The 16,099-nt window shown below is 36.2% G+C and overlaps 1 protein-coding gene across 2 annotated transcripts in view; it reads right to left on the bottom strand.

Moving 5' to 3' along the window:
• Window positions 1-1,679: 1,679 nt before the first annotated feature.
• The window catches only part of LOC124994588 (alcohol dehydrogenase E chain), a 61,268-nt gene continuing 46,848 nt past the window's right edge, over window positions 1,680-16,099 (bottom strand). For both annotated transcript variants that reach the window (XM_047566687.1, XM_047566685.1), the window contains exons 2-9: window positions 14,972-15,073; window positions 14,278-14,416; window positions 12,186-12,273; window positions 11,869-12,088; window positions 8,058-8,318; window positions 4,956-5,091; window positions 4,189-4,327; window positions 1,680-2,774 (exon numbers count right to left, since the gene is read on the bottom strand). In XM_047566687.1, coding sequence (XP_047422643.1) covers window positions 2,750-2,774; window positions 4,189-4,327; window positions 4,956-5,091; window positions 8,058-8,318; window positions 11,869-12,088; window positions 12,186-12,273; window positions 14,278-14,416; window positions 14,972-15,073 — 1,110 coding nt within the window. In that variant the 3' untranslated portion in view covers window positions 1,680-2,749. The remainder of the gene's footprint in view (window positions 2,775-4,188; window positions 4,328-4,955; window positions 5,092-8,057; window positions 8,319-11,868; window positions 12,089-12,185; window positions 12,274-14,277; window positions 14,417-14,971; window positions 15,074-16,099) is intronic.

The following is a 16,099-nucleotide window of genomic DNA, read 5'->3' as shown; positions in this document are numbered from 1 at the left end:
CTCCTCTGTTTTATTTTTGCCCCACCAATTTTTTTCTCTTTGTTTACAATGGCCTATTTCCTGAGTATTGTTAGATATTTTATAGTAAACAGAATTTAGTGTACTTTGATAAAATTGATCCTTTGACATTTTTTCAGGGAACACCTAGCCGAGGTTATAATAGGTTGTTAGAGGTGCATAGAGCATTTGTTAACAGAATTGAATAATCAGGCACGGAACTCTGTAATTATCAAGTACAAATCTGTTCCCAGTTGACTTTGATTTCCAGATGACTCTCAGTCCCCACAGCAGTTTGAGTGACTTGTAGAGTTATCAAAGGTCAAGGCAGAGTTCATCTATGTTGGTCCTCTTTGTCAGTGTACTAAGAAGCTAAGTTGGTGTTTCAGAGTTAGTAGGTGAACCATCTTCCTAAATGTCTTTCTCTTTGAACTTTGAAAATTTTCTTCATTCTAACTAAGCTTTTCACTGATACGTAAAAGTGAGTGCAAACTATGTACATTCAGAGTTACTTTTTTTTTGACTCAAGCAAATATGGAAGTTCTTGATTCAAGAGTGAAGTTTTGCTGGAAACCACCCCACACCCTGACACTGTGCACTATTCAGGCCTGTAGGGATGCCAGCCACTCTGTGATTCCATTCCATGCTTTGATTTCATTCCCTTTCTTTCCCACCAATGTCCATGTAATGTAGACTCTGTGCAGGTGACCTACCCTGTCCCCACCACATGCAAGACAGTGCTACTGTGTGAGTACAATGACAGTGCCCACCGTGACCTGCCCCACCCACTCCCTGGACCTGAGAGGGCACAGGATAGAAGCTAGATGAGGCCTCTGTGCCACCAGCAGGATCTCGTGCCCACAGTGTGAGGTGGAAATTAGAACCAACTCTTTTTTCTCTGGATCGCACATCATCAGCACCAAATGTAAAAATCACACAGCATCAGCAAAAGGTAGTCTTCTTAAGGATATGTTACTTTAGGGACATTCTGAAAGCTGCCTTGACCTTGAATATATCCTTTGGGATCTCCGACAAAGTAAATAAACAACCTGTACATTTCCATGGCACTTCAACATTTCACAAAGTTTTTCCACTGGCATCATAGCCTTTAATCATTTAAAAAAACTTTTTAATGTTTTTATTACTGCATTATAGTTACGCACAAGGTTGAAGTCATTTTGACATAACCATACATGCATAAAATTTGGCTTGCTCCATTTCAGTCCCCTGTGCCTCCTTTTCCCTCCTCTGTAAAGCTGTAATGAGTTGGTAGAGTAATTTTATTAAATCATAGGATCAACAGTTTCAGAGAGTTTGAGTGACTTTCTGAAAGTCACAGAGTAGGTGGCAAATTGTTTTACTCTAAGTCTAGGGTCCTTTTTACAATATCAAAGAGAATGTAGACACTGCAGTAACACTTTTGAAGATAGTGACCAATCCTTTAAATATAAATAAGAATAGAATACACAACTGGATATAAAACTCATAATGCAGATCTTCTTCTGCTAGTGGGAAATCATTAACAAAGGGATCTGAACTTATTCAAAATATTAAATTAATCCCAGGATTAGAGACTTTATTTAAGTTACAGTAATTTATAGAAAAGTTCTAGAGAAAAATTTTTGCAAAAACATATGTTCTAGAGAAAAATTTTTGCAAAAACATATGTACAGATGACTATATCTACTTAGAAAATATATTTCTTGGGTGTTTGTGCCATTGCTAAGTTACAATCTTAAATGCTGTGTTCACAGTTACTTCCATTCCCATTGCCCCTGCACTTTAAAAGTCATTCCATTATTTTTAACAAAAAGGAGTGACACCTTAGTCAGTTGTAATCATTAACTGTTTAGCCCATAAAATGCCTTCATAAGTATAAATTACAGAGTTTTTAAAATATGGTACAGAAATAGTTTATTTTCCACATTTACTATCCAAACCTCACATTTATCACATAAAACAAGATTCCTGATTTTATTTGAGAGCAATTACATATTCACTGCAAAGAAAATAGTATAACAACAATAAAAAAAAAAAAAAAAACATTTCCCACCACTGTATGAAAATGTGTGATATTGCCTTTGAATAACTAAGAAAGTCCCTGGATTGAGAAGTGCTGAATATTCATTTTTAAACCTGAGTCTATCTTTTACCATGCTATGATTTTTAAAAATTAAATATATATATATATATATATACCTTTATTTTTAATGTGGTATTGAGGATTGAACCCAGGGCCTCACACATGCTATAGGAGCACTCTACCACTGAGCCACAACCCCAGCCCCCATGCTATGATTTTGATTACATTTCATAGAAAGGAAAATACAGACAGTGGAAATAAGGTAGATACAGGTGACTACAAGCACAATATCCTGCTGTGTTTATGTTGGGGACAGTGGAAGAGTCCCTCCACTTAGTGTAAATGATTGGTGGTTAAAAAGATAGAAAAAAAAAAAAATACAAGAATCACAAGAAGTATCCTTCCTCAAAAGAAAAGATGGCATAAGTCAAATGCTTAAGAAGAAAAGCTTACTAGCGTTAATCACCTGCTAATGTTCAATAACTCTCATGTGGATTTTAAATATTTGCTTGAAAAAATGATTTCATAAGAATTTCTGATCTTTCAGGAAAAGCTTGCATGTGTAATGTTATTGATTACATCTCTAATGAACAAAATTGATGTTTTTCTGGCTGATACTCCGGATGATGGGAAGAGTCAGAAGACTGCTCCAAAGGCATCTGGATGGTCTCAAAATGTCAGGATGGTACGGATACTGAAACAGGAAGGCAAAGAAACTTTTATCACATAGGCAATTTACACTCTTCCATGCGAGTAAATTAAACATTTGATGTGTCTCAGTGAAAATCTGTGTTCCCAGACATTCCTTGGCCATCCTTGGACATTAAGCTCCAAGGCAGTGTAAGGGCAATGTGTTCTTTCTGGTTCTCTCTTAGGTTTTCTCCAATCTTAAACTCACCACAACACCCTGAATATGGCTGCCCCTTTAGACTTTAATTCTACACTAGAATCCTTAAAACAAAACAATGTATTTTTTTGAAAGTCTACATGCCTGGAATAAAATATAAAAAATAGGAAATAACTTGTAATACATTCCTGTTATTTGTCATGCCCTTTGTAGATAAATAACTTGCTTAAAGGAACAGAGTTTAGTAAAGTTAAGATCATGTTAAAGGTTTAATAAAGTTTTGACACAGAAATGGTTAAGGATTCTTAGAAGTAGATGATGAAGTTGATATGGATTAATTCTAAGAGAACGTCATTCTTGGGAATATTAGGAATATTGGAAATCTAACATTTATACAGGTACTAAGGCCATTGCTAAAAACCACCTTCTAAGAAATATGAATGGCCAAAAAATATATGAAAAAAGTCCAACATCTATAGCAATTAGAGAAATGCAAATTAAAACTATATTGAAATTCACTATTTAAAGTTGAAATCTCATGAGAAGAAGTGGGGGTAGCAGAAAATACATGAACCATGGAGCAAGAAAGTGGGAGTTTGAGGTAACTCTTCCTACCTGTGTGTCACATAAATGCAGGTGACCAATCGCATCCAATTAGGTGGTCATGTTAAATGTTAGAGGTAGAAAATGGATTGACTTCTTTCCCCTAAGCTCTGGAGAACTTACAAGACTTAAACATTCAACATAGGATTTTGTACACTTCTCCCTTATTATAATTTTTATTTGTGAAAAATTCTTTGTAAACTGCAAAAAGAAATAACAATAGTAGTATTTTTCTTGAAAAATTACTAGTATCTGTATATAAAATCATCTCAGTGTCGTCCCCCTTACTCCCATAATGAAAGTTTGGGGCATGTCCTGAACATTATATATGGCCATTAATGATGGCCAGGCTGAGGCTTCAGTGACTCCATATTGTAATTATGATTGTGTGACTCTGATGGTTTCTCTGGCCTTTTTCTCTGAAAAAGGCTGAGTGACTGATCACTCAGATGGGTTGTCATCAGTATAATGTAGCTTCACCTGGATAGGAAACACAAAGCAACTGTTCTCAGATGTTCCCAGTGTGATCTGAGATGTTCTACATGCAAAGACTGAACTGGTGATGGAAAACCAACAGACTCCAGCTTTCTCCTCATCCTTCCACTTTTTCAATCTCTGTTAGAAAGTACCCGACCATAAAAGGAAACTTCAAATCTACCTCTTTCCAGAGCGAAGCAGTTCAAACCCTTCATTTATTTTTTCAAAAGGTAAAACATTAGTTATTAATGGATCCAATGAATACTTCTTAGCCATAAAATCAGCCACCAGTTTGGGGACAGAATCTTTACTCTTAAAACCTGAAAAGAAGACAATAGCATTGTTAGATTTAGTCAGGAATAACTATAACTGGAGAGGAGACTTCCCAACAAAATTAAAATAAAAGTCTGTAAAAAGTGCTACATTCTGCAGACTGCTATTGATGAGGTTAACAAAGAGCCCTTCACTACCCTTTTGCAGTGCTTTGATTTTTCTTAATCCTCACAGATAAAGTAGCTAGCTTTAGGGTGCCTATTAGCTTTTCGTAGAGGAATTACAGTACAGATAATTATGACCAAAGACAAAAAGCAAATTCAGCAATCGTCTAAATTTGCAATCAGTATAGGCATAAATTATTGATACAGATTTCCTGTGTCCTACAAAGAATTTTGGTGCCTTATGTAACAAGTATGAAAAGAGCTGATGCTGAAAGGTCCTAGTTAATTTATGGGGATTCCAGAGTAGTCTGTCTTGGGACTTTCTCTTTGCATTAGTTCCACATCTAATTGATTTGGAACCTATAGATACAACAGGAATTTTAATTCATTTTTAAAAAATTAATGTTCAATGTAGTAACTACATTGCTTATCAAAACCTGACCTTGTCACTTATAGAAGGGAGGAAATTCTGAGGTTAATAAAAATTTAGTTCTTAGGCCTAACTACATACCACCAAAAACTCCTCCTTTCCAGGTGCGTCCACACAGCAGCAGAATAGGATCCACAGAGATGCTTTGGGCATTGGGAGGTACCCCTACGATGACACTTACACCATATGCATCTTGACAGCATAACAGGGCAGAAAGCTGGAATAAAAATCAATATTTCGCATCCTTAAAGTAGATTCTCTGACAGCACCAACTCATGAAATACAGGATCATGTGATATTGAAAGGAGGAAATTGTCTTCTGTTTCAGTCCCCATTGTACCTAGGATAGTGTTGCTGCTTGGACAAATACTTGGAAAGTATATTTTTTCAGTGAAAACATGGATGAATCAATTTATGTGTACTTCATTCTTCCTTATAAACTAATAAAGAAGCAAATATCGTTACAAACATATGTAAAGTCTGGGTTTCGACAGAAGGATACTGTTTCATGATCACATGATTCTCGGGCAATCTATGAATTGATTAATTAATTGATTATTAAGAATGTATTTTAAACCTTGTAGTTTGAACAAATATTTTGACTGGTGAATAAGATATGATTACATCATCAAAATTTGTCTCTGGTCCACTTGGTCATCTCTCTTTTAACAGATTCCAATTCTGTTGTCCATTTCTAAAATGATGTTTGCATCTCTCCAAAATGCATACTAGTTTTACTTTAAACAATCCCTATTATTCTGGATCTTCAAAAGACAGTCCAGGAATCTATTCCCTTCCTGTCAATTTTTAACATAGTCTGTAGTAAAAGAGTGTTTTAGAATCTCCAAAGACACTAATTAATTTTTGTACTAATTAATGATTAGTCTTTTGATTTTGAAGAGTGACACTTGGAAGACTAGATATCCTCAGAACATGTAGCTCTAGAGCATTTGACATTTTCATATAAAGTAACAACCCAGTTCCATATGGGAAAACATGGAAAATAGAAAAACAGCACAATAAGAAAAGCTACAACCTTGGAAAAATTTGAGTTCTCTTTGGACCTCCATCATCTATGACATATTGTCTCAGGTCACATATGTAAAGAACTTTACTTTCAGGGCATAGATTCCCATTACTAACACTGCTAGGTTTTCCTGGTGAACCTCAACAATCGGGTCTTATTTGTCTCTGGGGACTTTTTCAGCAGAATTCAGGAGAACTCTGGTTAGGTAAAATATAACTAGAAACATATTACCCATGGTAATTGATATTTGTGATTTTTTGAAAGTAATAATATACATATTCCAAAGATGACGTAAGAACTACAAGCTTGAAAATAGTATTTCCTATCAGTAACACCAGCTAACATGTATTGAGAGCTTACCATATGATAAGTGGCACTGTGATAAGTATTTTACTTGCATTATTCCATGTAATTCATAAACAAAGTTATGAGATATATATCTCTTAAATTTGAGGAGTGGAAAAAAATCTGCTGATTTTTAAAAAAGTATTCACTTCAATAGATAGATACTGGGTGCTTGTGATGTGCCAGGCAGTGTGTTGTCTCGTGGTGAAATAAAGTGGTGTGTGAAGGCAGTGAGTTTCCTTAGGACGTATTTTCTGATGGTAAAATTATAGTTGGCCCCAAATTGCTCCTTATTCCTTTTAGCTGGATGATGATATTTGAAAAAATTCAGAATTCATTGAAATATAAAAAAAATTATTAAACCATATTTGTTAAAAATGTGGAGGAAAATCAAATTTGCCAGTTTAAAAACAGAATTTGCATTATGTATATATTTACTTTTTGAATTTGTTTTTAACTGAAAATCAACATTATCCACAACTTGTTTTTTTTTTTGAGATGTAATTCAAGTGACAGTAACCTGCTAGGAACTGACCTGCTAGGAATATACTGTTTGTTGCAGTGAATAAGTATGTTATTGGTTTTTCCTGATGGCTCTAATCTTTAGGGAAAGAAAAGTACAGAGGAGGAAAACATATATTAAATCAAGGGAGAGTTAATTTTGATCCTGTGTTGATTAAGGCAGAGACCCTTAGAGGCGGCCAGAGGCTGTGGCAGGGGAAAGAGGGCCTGTCGTATGTCCTGTACTATATCCATAGACTTAGAGCTTCCAGCTTGACTGGACTGTATCCTCAATCCATGAAAAAGGATTCCTGCATTGCTTTTCCTTTTACTACAGGCTGTGGACCCAGGATCAACCTAACAAGTGCCTTTTGGAGTGGGATGTTCAGAAAGATAATAACAGTCTGCTATCAGTACTACCACAGTTATAGCAATGTGACGGAGGCTCTTGCCAGGGTGTGACACTCTTCTAAGTCCTTGAAATGTACTGACTCATACTAAAACATGAAAACTGACACACTGTACAGGTGAGGATGCTGAGACACAGAACTTGAGCCACTTCCTCAAGGCCACTTAGCTGGCAGGACCCTTGAATGGCTTTCTGGATTGAAAGATGCTCTATAATCTCAGCATGAACACTGTCACTGGATGCCTTGCTTCTGCTACTCTGAGAAATGGGGTCTCATCTCTTTTTCTGGAGTGATGTAACAGAATCTTCCATCTACAGTGAGCATCACAGCAGATCTATTGTTATTTCTAATGGAGACTCTGAAAAGCCTTCTGTGTTTGAACCTTAGAGAGATGATCATTATAATAAGGTATTGATTTGTGAACAAGCTGGAAATATGAGCGTGAATCAAAGAATAGTAAGATTAAATTTCTTATGGGCAGGGATGACACTACCTATTTTAAAAATATTCCTCTCAAAGCTGCTACTTGAACCAGAATTGATTTGAAAATACTACTATTAGATATTAGGAACACTGAATCAGTTTAGGACTCGTGTACTTTTCCTGCTAAATACCAAAAATTATTCTGTAAGAGAAAAAAGGAAAAGAAAATCAATAAAGTTAATCTGTAATGGCTCAATTAAAAAACACTTTTCCTCATTAAAGGAGAAATATTATTTGAGACAGTTTTGGTTAGCTGATAAAATGAAGGATTTCTCATAGCAATAAATTAAATGATCCAAGTAACAAAAAGGAGATGGAAATTGCTATTCCAAAAATATATTGCTGCATAATATTTAAATTCTGTTGCATACTCTAGATTGCAGAAGTAGAAAACTCAAGGCATGCTAAGGTACATACCATAGTGTCAAGTCGACCAATGACTTCAAATGAAAAGTCCACCCCTCCACCACTCATTTCCTTCAGCACCTCCTGGATGGGTTGGTTGTAGTCTTGAGGGTTGATGCACTCAGTGGCACCCACCTCTTTGGCTTTTGCAAATTTGTCTTTGTTGATATCCACTCCAATGATCCTGGCTGCTCCGGCTGCTTTGCAGCCCATGATAACAGACAGGCCAACTCCTCCCAGGCCAAACACAGCGCAGGTGGAACCTTGGGTGACCTGTTTTTGAAAAAGCAAAAATAGATCACACAATGTTTGAAGTGTTCAAGCTATATAAAGTGCATGCCTCATAGGATCTCAGGAGCTATGTCCAACTTTTGGTCAAAATCTGTTTTGGCTACTCTTGCTTCATGTTTAAACAGAGGGGATTGAATTAAGTTAGTGACTTTTCAGCTTTGCTACATAGTGGACTCCTCTGGAGAGCTTAAAAAATTACAATGTCACAGTCCATACAAATTCAATCAGAATTTCTGTGGGTGGAATGCCATCCCCAGGTCACAACAATGGGAAGCCAAGGCTGAGAGTCAGTGAACTGGATGAACTTTAAGCTCCAAATATCAATGACCCTAATACATTTTTTGAGTTGTAGATGGACACAGTATCTTTATTTATTTATTTTTATGTGGTGCTGAGACTCAAACCCTGTGCCTCACCCATGCTAGACAAGCACCCTACCACTGAGCTACAACCACAGCCTGCAATGACTCTAATCTTGAAGAAACTCTCAATGGTTCTAATCATTGGTAACTAGCTTCAGTATGTTATACACACACAAAAGCAATTTGGTGAGGGTGGTGGGGGATGAAAAAAGTAGACAAGGTCACTCCAGGAGATCAAAAAGTAATCCAATCAAGCTATTGATAAGCAACTTCTTCCCTGGCCCATTAACTTTCAGTAATCACAACCAGTGTAATGAGAGCAGAATTAGATGAGAAGCCTTTAAGGGTTATCCTGGGCTTAAAGCAAAGCATAAACAACAGGGGAAATTCAACTGACAACTTTAAGATAAGGTAGGCTGGGACTAATGTGGTATTTGTTTATCTTTATTCCTGAATTTAGAAAAATCACACAGAACAATAATGCACCATGAAGTTGGGTGGTATTTTAATAATGAGCGAAATCTGTTATTGTGAGTATCTGTGTGGGCATATGTTCATGGCAGGGGAGAAGTGCAGCAGTGTAATCCCACAGTGAGTGGGATAAACACATTGCTAAAGCTTCATTACTTTTCTCCTTGGATCTGCAGAGTGGGTGATCCTCAGTTTGAAGGTGTATTGGATAAGGCTTTGGAATATACTATTGGTCCCAATCCTGGGAGTAGGGTATCCATAGTTTTTTGCTCCTCAAAAACAAACTCTTTTTTCATTCACTTTGACTTCCTTAGAACCCAGTGGAACCTATTGTGCCTGATGTGTGTATAGTTACTCTCTAACCGTAAAATGAATGACTAAATGAGATCCCAGGCCTAAAATTTAGTAGATCTGAAAAGAACAAATATAAGATAATAATTATTGGAAATGAAATATTTGCTTTTTCTTAACTAAATATCAACAGCATTTTCATCTGTGATAAATAGGTACATTTTCTAAGATTTGGTCTCAAATTCTCTCTGGGAATATTTTTCTATTAATAATAAATACTACAAAAACCCATAAATGAAACTCATTCCTATACATCAGTGGTGAATCCACTGAAAGAGAAATTAGGGAAACTACCCCATTCACAGTAGCCTCAAAAAAAAAAAAAAAAAAACCACAAAAAACAAAAACAAAAAAAACTTCAGAATGAATCTAATAAAAGAGATGAAAGACCTCTACATTGAAAACTACAGAAAGAAAGAAATTGAAGAAGACCTTAGAAGATGGAAAGATCTCACATGTTCTTGGATAGACAGAATTAATATTGGCAAAATGGCCATACTACCAAAAGTGCTATACAGATTCAATGCAATTTCAATTAAAATCCCAATAATGTACCTCATAGAAATAGAGCAAGCAATCATGAAATTCATCTGGAAGAATAAGAAATCCAGAATTATACAGGTTTAATGCAATTTCTATTAAAATCCCAATGACATTCTTCATAGAAATAGAAAAAATAATCATGAAATTCACTGGGAAAAATAAGAGACTCAGAATAGCTAAAGCAAGCCTTAGTAAGAAAAGTGAAGCAGGAGTCATCACAATACCAGACTTAAACTATACTACAGAGTCATAATAACAAAAGCAGCATGGTATTGACACCAAAACAGTCACATAGACCAATGAGGCAGAATAGAAGACACAGAGACAAACCCACATAAATACAGTTATCTCATACTAGACAAAGGCGTTAAAAATATTCATTGGAGAAAAGATAACTTTTTCAACAAATGGTGCTGGGAAACCTGGAAATACGTATGCCGCAAAATGACATTAAACCTCTATCTTTCACTCTGCATAAAAATCAACTCAAAATGGATCAAGGGCTTAGGCACTAGAACAGAGACCCTGGGACTAATAGAAGAAAAATAGACTCAAATCTTCACAATGTTGGCTCAGAAACTGACTTCCTTAACGAGACTCCTAAAACTCAAGAAGTAAAATCAAGAATCAATAAATGGGGTAGATTCAAACTAAAAAGCTTCTTCAGAGCAAAAGAAACAATCAGTAATGTGAAGAGAGAGCCTATAGAATGAGAGAAAGTCTTTACCACACACACACCTCAGATAGAGCACTAATGTCCAGGATTTATAAAGAACTCTAAAAGCACCAAAAAAAGAAATAACCCAACCAATAAGTGGGCTAAGGAACTGAACAGGCACTTCACAGAAGAAGAAATACAATCTATCAACAAATATATGAAAAAAGGTTCAACATCTCTAGCAATTAGAGAAATGCAAATCAAAATTAAGATTTAATCTCACTCCAGTTTATCAAGAATACAAGCAACAATTAGTGTTGGTGAGGATGTGAAGGAAAAGGTACACTCATACATGGCTGGTGGGACTGCAAATTGGTGTTACCACTATGGAAAGCAGTATGGAGATTCCCTAGAAAACTTGGAATGGAACCACCATTTGACCCAGTTATTCTACTCCTTGGTATATACTCAAAGGACTTAAAATCAACATACTATAGTAACACAGCCACGTCAATGTTTATAGCAGCTCAATTCACAACAGCCAAACTTCAGAACCAGCCTAGGTACCGTTCAACAGATGAATGGATAAAGAAACTGTGGTATATATACACAATGGAATATTATTCAGCCTTAAAAAAGAATGAAATCATGGCATTTGCAGGCAAATGGATGGAGCTGGAGAATATCATGCTAAACAAAATAAGCCAAACCCCCCAAAACAAAGGCCAAATGTTTACTCCTAATGTGGATGCTAATTGACAATAAGACTAGTGTTAGGGAAAAATAGAAGTACTTTGGACTAGACAGAGGGGAGTGAAGGGAGGAGAGGAGGTACTGGGGCAGGAAGGGTAGTAGAGTGAATTGGACATTATTACCCTGTGTACAGATATAATTACATGACTGATGTGATTCTACAACATATACAACCAGAAGAATGAGAAGTTAGATTCCATTTGTGAATGATGTGTCAAAATACATTCTACTGTCACATGTACCTAATCAGAACAAAAAAATTTTAATAAATAAATACATGAAAAAATCAACACTACAAATCCATGAAAATCTCTGATACTTGTGAGAAATTGCTGCCCTTTTGGTTCCTTACAGTCTTAATGTTAACTGTTTCATTGGCCACTGTCCATACTACCTTGGCAACTTTGACTGCAGAGCCATAACCAGTTGTAAATCCACAGCCGATGAGGCAGACTTTCTCCAGTGGGGAAGCGGCATCAATTTTGACCACGGCCATCTCATCCACCACTGTGTACTGGGAGAAGGTGCTGGTGTGAATGAAGTGGTTGATTGGCTTCCCCCTACAGGTGAACCTGCTGGTGCCATCCTCCAAGGTCCCCCGGGGATTTTTTAGACTGATCAATGGAACACACAGACACACAAGGGACATGAAACAGGAGCAGACAGATGTGCAACTTTGTGAGCTGTGCAAGGAGAGTATAAGAAACCTACCTGCTTTTCACACAGATGTTGCCCTCAGGGTGTTTACAAACTTTGCATTTTCCACATTGGGGATTAAAGAGCGGGATGACTTTATCACCTGGAAGGGAACAAAACAAATTTTTCTTAAATTTCTATCCAGGAATTAATAAAGCAAGAACTTATTCTTACATGTAGAGATGTGTATCTTTGGAAAAGGCAAGAAATAGGGTTCAATCAACCATGTCATTGGTCATTTGGGTTTAATATGTGCCTTCATGAAGATTCCCAAAGAAGAAATGTGAATATAGAAAATGATGTGGTTTTAAAAAATTATTTATGCTGTATTCATAGTTAATGTTTATGGCACACCCTGATTTTTCCTGGGGACTTCACACATTATCTTATTTAATCCTTAAATAATTAAACTTGAACTATTACTGCTGTAAGTACAGATATAAATTTGGGGAGGGTACTAGGGATTAAATTCAGAAGCACTTGACCACTGAGCCACATCACCAGTCCAATTTTGTATTTTATTTAGAGACAGGTCTCACTGAGTTGCTTAGCACCTTGCTTTTGCTGAGGCTGGCTTTGAATTCATGATCCTCCTGCCTCAGCCTCCTGAGCTGCTGGGATTACAGGTGTGTCTAACCATAACCTGGCTAGATATAAATTTTAATTGCAAGCAAGTTGTCATAGTTCCACCAGACGCTGGGGAGATCTTATATTTTGTTCAATAGTTATAATAAAACTAAAATGAATAAAATAAATAAAACATTTTTAGAATAAAAATAAAACAAAACTTGAGTTATGATAAAAATGACAATTTCAACAACCAGTTTTTGACTTTTCAAAGTGATGATGCTTATCTTTATTATGAAGGGAATGCTTTTTTAAAAATCTTCATTCCTTTTTGAGAAAGACTAGCAAAAATGGGACAAAGAGCTCAAGAAATTCCTGTGAAAATCTCAACTCTCAATGTTCTTTCATTGAGAACAAGAACTATCAAATGTTTTTAGCTGATAATTTATTAATTATTTTTCTTGCTATAGAGAAAGCAGAGGTTAAAAGTAAGAGTGTCCTTTCATTATTAATTTATTTTCATTTTTGGTGTTTAATTTCCTAACCACTTATTTATAGTTTCTAAACTATTTATTTATTTTTTGCTATTCACAGTTTAATTAAATATTCACAGTTTAATTAAATATTTAAAAGAAAAGGGCTGAATCTACTGGCTAAAGTGATCTTTTTAGAATTAAATATAATTTTTTTTTTTAAATTATGGCTGCTACTATCCAACCAGACCAAGAAAAATGGGCCTATCACATTTTATAGATAAACTTTATGTGGAGATGATGGCATGAAAATTTTCTGGGTTTTTTTTTTTTTTTTTTTTTTTTTTTTATCCTTTACCTCCCAAAACATGTCAACATAAAGTAAAACTAAGATAAAAGAAATATTAAAAAATAAAATAATTAGTAGTTTGTAACCAGTCACCGTTACCTTGACTAAAGATAATAAAAGTAGTATTGCTTCCGACGGGCTGCCTTCTGCCATTTCTTTCCTTTCCTTCCATCTAGTTTGTCTTATTGTTCTTGGTTTGGGAAGTAAGGCCATACTGGAAGACTACAGTGGTGAACAGGCTCCACTTCCCACCCCAGAAAGGCCACATTGACTCAGTCCTAGCCTCGCGGCCCCGTTTTGTGAACTCAGCACAGAACAGTCTCCATTCCCTGCTCGAGAGTCTAGAGATCTAGACTGAGGCTTTTTCCTCCGCCCCATCTGTGGTTCTGTTTGGGCCCTGACAGACAGTGCTCAGCAACACTAAAAGGGAAGGTATTCAGTTCTGCCTCCACTCTGGCAGCACTGTGTCTCTTTTGAGGTTCATATACTCCAGGCTCTAACCTCGACCCTGGCACTTAGTAGGTGCTCAGTAAATAGTTGTTGAAGGAGAAAATACAAAATCATCTGAATGTGAAGGGAAGGAGAAAACCCCTCTACTCCCACCTCGCCCATGAGCTTGTGCCAGGTTTACAGCACTTATGGCTTCCTTTTCCTCATCTGGGCTGGATGATCTTGGGATCTGGAACTAACGCACAGTCCCTGGATGTGAATTCTGTACCTGGCTTTACTGTAGTCACCCCTTCTCCAATGCTCTCTACAATACCAGCTGCCTCGTGGCCTAAAATCACAGGGAGAGGCCAGACCAAATTTCCAGTGACCACGTGATCATCTGAGCGGCAGATTCCTGTGGCCACCATCTATAGATGAAAGGTAAAATGATTAGGTCTGAGAAGGACATAACATATTCACGTTTCTGTAATCATGCTTCTGAAGAGTTTTCAAGTCTTCTAATAGTCCCTACTCTCCACATGCAAAAGATCAAATTCGTTCTCAAGATTGTTCAAAACCCTTCTCTACCTTCCTCTCCAGAATTAAATAATTTACAACAATTGATCCTGAAACATTTGTTGTATATGACATATGAGAATGAATGCTTTATATGGAAGTAAAAATTGCAGATTAACACCAAGAAAATATCTGTTAATTGATTTTGATACCTTGGTACATAACTTTTCTTCTGTAAGAACACATAAATTCTTTTTTGTTTTACTGGGATTATACTATGCATACTCTTTGGTTACTTTTTAAAACTTTAACAATTTACATTCATAGCTTGCCTTAGCAACGAATGTGATGCATTCTATGGTTAACTATATAAAAAGTGCCTGTTAATGGATTTTTGTTTGTTTCTATTTTGAATAGTCTCTGAATTCTTTTAAACCTAAAATTAAATATAAGTGAAAAAAATTCACCTTAATACGAACTTCATGGGCCTTAGGGGGTGCAACTTCCACCTCTTCAATGGAAAAGGGTTTGTTTAGCTCCCACAGCACAGCTGCTTTGCATTTTATTACCTGGAAAATCAAACAGGAAGATGATACTCTTGAAATCAGGGATTAGGTCTTCTCGATTTTGTAAAACACCCAACCCTTCACCTACTACCTAATAAGTGCTCTATAGAAATGAACAAATGGTTTGCAAAAAGAATAAAAACACCTTTTAAAAATGTGTGAAGAATTAACATAAGAAGAGAGAATCATAATTAACTGAAAGACACTGACATAAAGGCCATCCTTACAGACTTCCTAATATCCTGAAATTGGTTGTTTGCTGGTGACTTGTTGACTTGTGCATGGAATTCTGCTTCATTATTGTACTTCAGAGTCAGTGTCTGTCCACTTAAAACCTATTGCTCCCTTGTTCAATTTCTGCTAAAGTCCAAAGGATCTGACTTTATAATAATTTCACATTTCTTTTCCTGCATGTGATGCCTTTTTTCCCCAATTGGTCTCTTCTCCTCCTTTAATTTTCTTTTCCCCATGGACAATGGCAAAACAAATATGAGAGTACTTGAAAATAGGATACTAGTTGTAGGTGGGTCCTGAGCGTTGGGTGTCCATGATGTGGCAGGCACATGGTTGATCTGTGCTGGTTTTACTGTCTTTAAGCCTGACAAGGTTTCTGAATCGAATTCTTTTCACAAAACTTTAGTCAAACTCGACTTTCCTGTGTTTATAAGAATAATATGGTTGCAAAGAATAACATTTAAATTATGATTTCTTAATATAAAGATAACTTTTGATGACAGTCATTTACAACTTTAGGTAGATTTGACAATTAGTCACAAGTGGCTAGGAATTAACTATCACTTTATTGCAAATTTATTTAAGTAGGAAATTTTGTGTGTGTGTGTGTGTGTGTGTGTGTGTGTCCTGGGGACTGAACCCAGGGCCTTGTGCTTGCAAGGCAAGCACTCTACCAACTGAGCTATATCCCCAGCCCAGAAATTAAGATTTTAATAGACCCGTATTCTACACATTCTTGTTGAAGATATTTAGGAATAATTTGTTTTCATTGTAGTTCAGAATATATCATAAATA

The sequence above is a fragment of the Sciurus carolinensis genome, chromosome 10 (assembly GCF_902686445.1).
Source record: "Sciurus carolinensis chromosome 10, mSciCar1.2, whole genome shotgun sequence".
Lineage (NCBI taxonomy): Eukaryota > Metazoa > Chordata > Mammalia > Rodentia > Sciuridae > Sciurus > Sciurus carolinensis.
Note: the sequence above shows the minus strand (reverse complement) of the source record. Positions and strands in the feature narration are given on the sequence as shown.